This window comes from Adiantum capillus-veneris, chromosome 7, assembly GCF_014529385.1.
Source record: "Adiantum capillus-veneris isolate H3 chromosome 7, ASM1452938v2, whole genome shotgun sequence".
Classification (NCBI taxonomy): Eukaryota; Viridiplantae; Streptophyta; class Polypodiopsida; order Polypodiales; family Pteridaceae; genus Adiantum; species Adiantum capillus-veneris.
In genome coordinates this window covers 2,508,423-2,518,202 of record NC_140937.1, presented here as the reverse complement: position 1 = coordinate 2,518,202, position 9,780 = coordinate 2,508,423, and the positions used below count along the sequence as shown (strand labels likewise).

At 36.9% G+C, this 9,780-nt stretch overlaps 1 protein-coding gene across 1 annotated transcript; it reads left to right on the top strand.

Annotated features, from left to right (window-relative positions):
- The first annotated feature begins 4,514 nt into the window (after positions 1–4,514).
- On the top strand, positions 4,515–6,345 carry LOC147453356 (uncharacterized). Its single transcript, XM_086516914.1, has 6 exons — positions 4,515–4,576; positions 4,819–4,897; positions 4,996–5,087; positions 5,453–5,658; positions 5,760–6,131; positions 6,203–6,345. The coding sequence occupies exons 1-6, from the start codon at positions 4,515–4,517 to the stop codon at positions 6,343–6,345; spliced, it is 954 nt and encodes a 317-aa protein (XP_086373040.1).
- The last annotated feature ends 3,435 nt before the right edge of the window (positions 6,346–9,780 follow it).

Here is a 9,780-nt window from a genome sequence, read left to right as displayed (position 1 = left end):
CTTTGGTTATGCACATGGTGCTCTTTGATAGAAAATTTATGAATACACAACAAAAATGAGAGATAAAATGCTTCTACATAAGCAAATTTTGCAATTTTTACAATCTCTCATGCATGATTCAAAGTAGATTAGTTCCTAGCTCAACTCTTAATGGAATGAAAGTGAATGGCTCTCAATAGCCAAATTATGTACTTGAAAGCTCAAAAAAGTTGGCTAAACACTAGCTCAAAATAAAAACATTTTAACTTTTGACCAAGCTATGAGCTAGCATGTATACAACTTTAAATCCAAAGAAATGGAATGGCTCTAAATAGCCAAATTTTGCAATATTTTGCAATGATGACCCCTTCTTGGATCAAGGAAATCAAACACCTACCACACCCCTTCAAAAAAACTCAAATCATTAGTGCTCTTAAGCATTTGAACATCCAATACAAGCACTAAAAGCATGATCAACCACAACCCCAGAATTCTCATGCTCTCTCTTGGCCATTAAAACAAGCTCAATTTTAATTCTTTCCAATGATTTTTCATTCAAGTCAAGCACTAAAATATATCAAGCAATGCCAAGCTCAATCATAAAGCACCACTCGTCATAATGCAACTCTCATGCCTGCATGCATATCACAAGGAATTTTTCCATTTAGCATTAACATAATACTCAAACCAAGGCAATGAAGCTTGTTTGTGCATAAAAAGATCTTGCCATTTAGTGCAATGAAAACTTAAATCAAACCGAGCAGTAAACCACGCACAAGCCAAAAAGTTTGTGGAATGAGAATTCATTTCTGCATGAGAATGATTACACAAGCATAGCACACACTTGATCGAAGCCCACTTCCTTGCTCTTTGATAGCACATGTAGCATACATAGCATAAGCATATGATGCAGTAAATGTCACGCCTCTTGAAGCCGTCGATGCCCAATTTTGTGTAGCTAGCCGTACCTCATCAAAATAAAGCTTGACCATTAGTGCATCAAAGCATTGATGCACTCTCCTCTCAAAGGTTTGTTGTGAGTTGGAATTAAAAAGCTCATCTTTTCACTCAAATGAGGGTGTGAACCTCCTTTTATTTTTTTATTTTTAGTATTTTTTTTAACTTCAGAAAAGGATTGTTTTTTCCAATAACTGCTCGTCAAGTTCATGGCGACTCGATAGGGTGAAATCCGAGGAGTAGTCGAGAGGGATGATTGCATGTGTGTGTGGGTGAGCATGGTGCCTCAAAAAAAAAAATAGTGTATGCTCGTGCTCGCGTGCCGTTGGAGACTGTGATGGCCGACAAGTGCAACATCAAGTGGTTGTGTGTGTGCTGATGCGAGCCTGGCATGTAGGCAACAAACCCGCTCCAAGACAGAGGCGAGGGTAGGTAGTGCATGTGTGTGTGTGTGTGTGTGTGTGTGTGCTTTTAGCACAGCATAGTGGGTGAGAAGTGCGGGTCTGCAAGGGACGGGGTTAGCAGCAAGCATCCAAACCTGGCAAGTGGCAAGTATCGGGTGGTGTCATGTGTGCACCAAACCAGGTAGGTCGAGATGTTGTCACTTCTGTGTGGGATGCAAGTCGCGTCTACTGGAGCATGTGCGAGCACTGAAGGAGGTGTTGTGTGTTTTCGCTAGCGCCAAGAAAAAAGGATCCCGAACTGAGTGTGTGTGTGTGTGTTGTTTTTGCTAGCACCAAGCAAGGTGAGTGTGTGCCACATAGTCGTTAGCAAGCATTGATTATTTTTTTATTTTTTTATTTTTGGACTAAGGGGTGATTCCCACTCTCACAAGATCAAGAAAGGGAGGAAGAGATCGATGCACGCATCTGCTTATAAGTGAAAATTGCTCATAAAAAAGAAACAAAAGCATCCTTTTGTAACCTCAAGCCCAATTCTTTGAAATGTGTTGAGAAATTGTTGATGTTCATTTGCTTTAAGGCCAAAAACATTTTCCCCCCCTCCTTTTTTTTTGCATTTCTGGATTGTGGGTGGATTGTCTTGAAGCTTCAAGCATATTAAGAATGTTGAAATGTGTTGAGAAATGCGAAAATTGTTGAATTTAATCTCCTATAAGCCAAAAAATGCAAAAAAAGGGGCGGGGGGGGGGGGGGGGGACAGAGTTCCCCATCATTCCTTCATTAGGTTCCATGATTCGGTAAAAAAAAGGGGGAGACAGAGGTCCCCCATCTTCCACGTGCGCGGGGATGATGGGGGAGCTCTATCTCCCCCTTTTTTTTGCAATTTCAATTGTGCTTTATCCCATAATTTATTTACACCTAATCGGTCTCAATGCAAATATTGTATATGTACAGTATGTACAATAATGTACATAATCTAATATATTATTATGAGGTTATATAGTATGTAATATATATAGTATTTAGTGTATATACTATATATTATGTATATACAATTTAGGGTCTATAATGTCATCGATTTATATATAATATAAAGTATACAGTATATATTATAAAGAGTGTATAGTAGATAATATAAGGTGTATAATAGAATTAGATAGTATATAATATAGAGTATATAATACAATTAGAGAGTACAATTTTATGTATTGTAGTACTATATATATTGTGTACTTATAGATAATTATCTATAATATTTATTATATATCATATGGTATACTGTGTTACTTACTATAGTCTACATTCTAAAGTATATTTTTCAAGTTGTGGGTAGTCTACTTTATTTGATATGTACCTAACTTCAAACTATTGGTCTTATATGAACTAAAAACTACATAATATATGTTTTGTAGATAATGGCACCAAAGAGGGATTTCAAGAAAAGAAAACCTCCAATCACACCTTTTAGCAACCGTCAAGTGAGCATGAAGAAGATCTGGTTGTATACCAAAGGAAACTGTCGATCAGGAGGCATCATCATGAGTCCGGCATTTAGACACTCCCCCCCAGGAAAAAGAACATGATTCTTAAATGATGTGTTTTTATTGATGATGAGGCTCAGGCTGATGAAGACTCCAACAATGTCAAAGATGATGTAGAGATCACAGGTAAATTATGGCTGTATGTTATAATTTTAATTGCAATGATAGATGTTATATTCTATGGATGGTTGATTTTTGTTGAGAAAGTTTGGTTGTGCTCAAAAATGTACATGATTAAGAAAGGGTGTATAATTTTTTTGTATACATACCATTGATAGTTGCTGAGAAAATATTAAGAACAGTTTTTGTTCATGTTTGAGAAAAGGTCCTTAAATCTCATGTGAGAGCCCTATTTAGGGTGTGCGATATTTTTTTGGAAAAGTTACTTCTATGCAAAGGAAACTCTGGTAAATTTTTTGTAATTTAAATACCTTGGACTATCTAATCCTAATTGTATATGTTCTTGGACAATTAAATGTTTGTGTGTTTTATTTATGTAGAGACCAATGTTCACATTGAAGAACCTCATGACAATGAAGAAGATAGTGATCATGCAGGGGATGATGAGAATAAGCATTCCAAACACCTAGGCAGGAAAATTTCTCTTGGCTTGATGAAAGATGTTCTAAGTCAGTTTTATGTCAAGAAGAAGACATTGCCTCCTCCTGTTCCACTTTGTCATCTCATGGTGCATGCACCTGTTAGGTTTGCTAGAGATGATGTAGAATGGCTCATTTCCTCTTTTAATTCTGTTGGGTATTTAGAAACTATGGGGCATGGCAAGAGCTCCAAGAAAATAAATTTTTGGTATGGGATGGCAGCCCCCACAGGCTTACAACATGGTGGAAAAGAATAAAATAAAGTGAGACCTTTTGCCTTTTTTCACTCTTTTGTTATAAAGCTTCATTTTTACGTTTTTATAGATTGTGATTATTGTTTTTGTGGTAGAGTATTTGAACAATGGTCAATACCATGTTAGTATTTGTTGCCAATTCCTTCAGTTGTCTAGAGCAAAAGAAGCAAAGTTGCTTCTTGCACTTGATAATTCCAATGCATAAGTTTGTTAGTTGCATGTTGGCTCTCTTTTTTTGCTAACAATGTTTGAGTTGAACTATTTGTTTTATATTTTGTTGCAGCATTTTCTAGGGCACATGTCATGCCAAACATCACTCATGAAGTGTACATGTTTCAAGGATTTGGCATGGCAAATAAAGAGTCTATCCTTCAAAAATTGACACCCGATATGAGAGGATGGGCTAGAGTGGAGATGATTGTTGAGGCATGGTATTACCATGGTGCTGCACCATGGTACAATACTCCATGTAGATTGATATCACAACTTGTGTGAAAGGTGATATCTACTCTACATGTTGGGTAATTACTGCTTATTTTATTGTGGTTTCAATACATTGTTTTTTATTAGGATGAGTTCACTGCAGTTATGTCCAAAGAAATAGAAAAGCTAGATGCTCTTGGACTAAATGATGTTGAGAAGAAGAAGAGACTTGACAAGACCACAAAGGTAGAAGAGGAACGGTTGAAAGATAGAGGATACAAGTACCCATCAATTACTAATCCTCTTAATGGTGATGAGTTCTTCAAGTTGCTTTTTAGCTTTAAGTGGGATGGACCTGGAATGCTAAAGATCACTAGAGATAAGCTCTATTGTTTGACAAGCTCTAAAATCACTTTTGAGAGGTATGTAGCTATTAGTTTCTCATTTGTAATTGTGTTTGATCCATTTTGATTTGCTATATGATTGAGTGATATGTTGTCTTTTCTGCTAGTAGAAAGAAGATAATTTTGCACCTAATGAGCCTCAACAAGTCTAAGCATCCATAACATCTTCATTTTGGTGATTACAAGCTTTTTAGAAGCTACATGAAAAACGAGGCTTGTTGGGCTCACTTGCATGGGGAAGCTACACTTACGATTGAAAGGCTGCAAGTAGAAGGTCCACCACTTCCAAATTCTTTTGCTCTATTCTACAAGATTAGCATGAAAAATCATATTTTGCAAGTAGATATTTCACTATTGTTTTGTAAAAGAATATATACATGTTTTAATTTACACAAGATCAAGATGAGTATGTTTTTCCATTTTTACTTTGTGTGTAGGCTTTTGTTTTTCTAATGGATGCGGTGAAATCTTCGGACTCTAGTGAGAAGATGCCGGAGCTTGTATTGTCGGCTAAGAGTGTGATTTACAGGTTAGCATCTTTCACTTTCACTCTTTGCAAAATAAGAGCATTTCATTTGTTTGCCATCGTTAGGTGACAATGGGTCGTATTGAGATTGGTGACATATCATTTTCTGTTTTTTTAAAAATCCTTAAAATCCCTTTGGAAGCCCAATATGGGGTGGATGGTTTTTTTTGACAATACATGCGTGTAACAATCCAATGTTGAAAACACTTAAATCCCTTGTGGGAGCCCAAGACAAGGTTTATGGTTTATTTTGAAAAAGTATACTCCATACAAAGGAGACTGGGGTTTATTTTTTCGATTATGTGTCATTTGTTATAGTATTGTGTGTATGTGCTTTTCAAAGTTTTTGATGCCCTAAAATTTTGTAGATGGTTTATACAATGCGTTGAGAAGCATGAATTTAATGAAGGCCCATTATTCACTAGAGAGTGGATTAATGTGCGTGATGAGAATACAATGTTCTCTCCTTTTCTGATTGAAAGGAATTTGACAACATGGGAAGACAATGTTTGTCCTTGGTTGTTGGATTATCCACTGGATGTGATTCCAAAGCAAGAGTTTGAATTACGAGAGAGTAAGTACCTATACACTTTTCAATCTTTTCTTTTGAGATTGTACATGACTTACTTTAGTGCTAATCTATGTGATATTGCGTTGTATGCTTGTTGAATAAAGGGTTTCAAAACAAGAGTGATGAGTACTTAGAGGAGACAAAAGAAGAGGCTCTATCTCCCGTTTCACTTGGAGTTACTCAAAACACCGTTGAGAGTGGCTCTCAAGGTACTCCACTAGCAAGCATTGTCCTCAAGAATGGTAAAGAGACCATGGAGTCTCCAAGTACATCAAGATTACCTACTCCCTCTTCAATGCCTCCCATTGTACCATCTACTGAGCTTGGCATGTCCTATTTGGAAACCACAATACCCCATATGACACCCTCTTCTAATGTGCCCACTACATCCTCATTAGCACACAAAACTTCATTTGTTGCAGAGTCCTCACTTGGCCGAGAGGCTTGGGAGAGAAGGCCGATCACACGATCGGTTGGTAAGTTTAATAAAAAGCAAATATGTCTTTCATAGTTCCTAACTAAAATCTAATTTGATTAATGCTTGTAGGGTTCCATTACCAAACTATTGTGGATGTTTTGCTTGTGGATACATCACAAATTGATAAGTTTGCCGTTGATAGGTTTATTTCCATAATGCTTACTTCTTTGCATTATCTTCTTGCATTGTTCTATGATTTTGAACATGATTAATATTTGGTTTTCCTATAGCATCAACAATTGTTTTGTGACCTAAAATACCAATTTATATAGCAGAGATAGTGTGCCTTGTCGTGAGGTGGCTAGGCTTATCTTTGCAGATTTACCTACAAGTCTACTTGTGGATGTTCTAGGACCTATTCCATTGGGTAAGTAACTTTTCTTTGGGGTAATACCTATAGCTAACTATGGTTATATGCTTACATAACAACATTCACTTTTAAATAGGGCATGAGTGTTCCCAAGTGGAACAGTTTTTCCATGGGTCGAGTGACAGGGTGCATGGATGTGGCTCATGAGTTTTTGACAGATGAGGGGTTTTTAGTCACCATGTGCATGGCCAATCATATTGGACTTTTTATTGCAGATGCTACTAGGGTAGGACTTGTGTTGTTACATACATGGACCCTCATGTGTAACAAGAAGGCATATCAGAATCCACTCACTAAACAGGCGGTGAGATAACAAACTTAGTTTCATAGTTTATATCCTAACTAAAAACTTTATAGCTATTAAATTATTTGACTTATTTTTAATGCAGGTACTTGATCTTACCATGTGTCTTTGGTATCGTATTGGCCATCCTGTGCCACACTATAATAGAGAGGCAGGGGAGAAAATTGACAAAATATTGTTTCCAGCAGATTGTAGCTACATGATAGATGATGTAGTCTTCCCCATTGAGATTGATGGTGTCATTCTTAGAGGTGGGGCAGAGCGGTCTTCTATGTTCTTTTGGTAATATTAGTCTAAATTATTATACTTGTGAATGTTATGGTAGATATGTGTTTGCATTATGTTTCTAATTTACTTTTGATACTGTTAGGTGGTTGTTGGTAATAGTTTTGGACTTGTTTACAGGGTGTGGTGGTTTGGGCCGAGCTTCTGCGGAAGATATGAGGCATTGCATGTGTCTAGAGCTAGATGATGTGCTCTATGAAAGATGTTTGATAGACATTGCATGTGGACCTATGAGATGTTGATTGGGGAAACACTGTTCTAACAGTACATATCTTGATTTTTTTATTTATATTTTGATGTACATGGTTGCTATATGACATTGACATTGAATTTGGTGTGCTCCATACATTTCATTTGGATGTTTCTTTTGTGTTTGTTTGGTACATGATGGCCACATGATGTGGAGATGACTTTGATTGTGCTTTCCTATGTAGTTGTATCATGCTGACACCATTGGCTCGTGTGTTGATTGATGTGAGATAACAAAGTCATTTAAGTAGTGGAAATAAGAGTTTATGTAAAGGATATCCCATGTGGGAGCCCAAGAAAGGGTGTACAATTTTGTTTTAGAAGAGGTCTCCATACAAAGGAGACTCTGGCAAAAAGAATCGAATCAAAGTTTTATGTGCAGGCTTGTAAACACAAACAAATGGTGCTTTTTGTAAAATTTCATTTTTCATGAGCATTGTTGTGCTTCCATATTTCTACAAAGTGTTTGGTAGTTGAATGATTTTATTGTAAGGTTTTGTGTTTTTTTGCTACACAATGATACTTAAGGATATAATTTGTGTAAAATTAGGGTTCAAAAGCTCGAAAAAATAGCTCCAACTGTAAAAGCTCAAAACTGAAATCTCACAAAAAAAGAAATTCCCCCTTTCATGGTAGGCCAATAGAAATACGTCTCTACTCCTTGGAGAGTTGGTTGAATACCTCTATGCCCCGCATAGAAAGGAGCATTGGATTCATGCATAACTTTCTCACGAAGGGAATGGGTAACACATAGCCTATTGTCATGGATAATTTAACCATCCTGCAAGGTGAATGGTTCCTCTTTCTTCCCCAAAGCAAGGGCTGAAATTATGTCTCTAAAGTTAAGGTCAATAGCATACTCATCTATCATAGAGGATAGATCATTGTGAGTAGTTATAGATACCGCATTAACTTTTGGTCATTATGAAAGTGCATCGGCCACTTGATTGTGCTTACCAACTATGTGAGCAATATGGAAATTAAATTACAAAAGAAAATATTCCCTCCTCATTTGTTTGTTGGAAATCTTGGTTTGCATCATGAAATACTTGAGACTTTGGTGGTCGGTTTGTAGGATAATGGAGTCCCCAATAAGCAGTGCTTCCATGTGTCTAGGTCATGTAGAACAGCTAAAAGCTCTTTCTCATAAATTCCCAAGACTCGTTCAATCAGTATTGAGCCTTTGGCTCTCATATGCTATGGAATGCCCTTCTTGAAGCAAAACTTCTCCAAGGCAATCACCACAAGCATCACATTGGACCTCAAATGGCTTTGAGAGATCCGGAAGCACGAGGACTGGTTGCAAAGTAAGCTTCTCTTTGAGCTTATCAAAAGGATTTTTCTTCTTAGTAGTCGATACATACTTAACGTTCTTCTTAGTTAAGTCGTGTAATGGTCCTGCTACTTGAGAGAATTTTGCTATGAAGTGTCTATAGTATGCGCACATACCAATAAAGCTTCTTAGCTCATGTAGATTCCTTGGGTTAGTCCATGCTTTTATTACCTCTAACTTTGATGAATCCATACATATACCATCTTGAGAGATAAGATGACCTAGGGATTGAATCTCTTGAAGGAAGAATTTGCTTTTCTTTTGGTTGAGAAAAAGCTTGTTCTCCCTCAATGCTTGAAAAATCACTTGGAGATGTTGCTTATGTTGCTCAAAAGACTTGGAGTAGATGATGACATCATCAAAGAACACTCCACTAAATTTGTGATAAGGTCTAAATTTTTTCTCCATTAGATGATTGAAAGTAGCTGGTGCATTATCAAGCCAAAAGGCATGACTAGATATTCATAAAGACCAAACATTGTGCGAAATGTGGTCTTTAGGATATCTTCATACATTATCCTTATTTGATGATAGCGAGTTTTAAGGTCAATCCTACTGAAGTAGGTAGAGCCTTGTAGCTTATCAAACAGATCTTCTACCGAAGGCATGGGAAATTTGTTTTTGATAGTGATATGGTTTAGTGCTCGATAGTCCATAAGCATATGGTATGTACAACCTTTATTTTGCACTAATAGGACTGGAGAACAGAAGGGAGAGGAACACCTCACCATCCCTGTGGCTACCAATTCTTGTACTTGCCTCATGGTCTCCTCTTATTGATCTTGTGAGACTCAATATGGAGGCTTGTTAGGAGGTGATCTTCCTGGAAGGATCTCAATGCGATGGTCATCATCCCGTTCTTTTGGAGGTAAGTCCATAGGGATATCATTGATAAACACATCTTGGAATCCTTTCAAAAAATTAGACAAGTCTAAATCTTCTTGATTCCTACCATTTACATTAGGTGAAACATTAGGATCTTTTAGAGAATCTTTGACAAAAATCATGTACACAAAAACTGAGCTCCTCATTGACTTATCAAAAGCAAGAGGATTTACAAGTGGAATAGTGCAACCATGCTCACTAGCATCTATATACATGTTCTT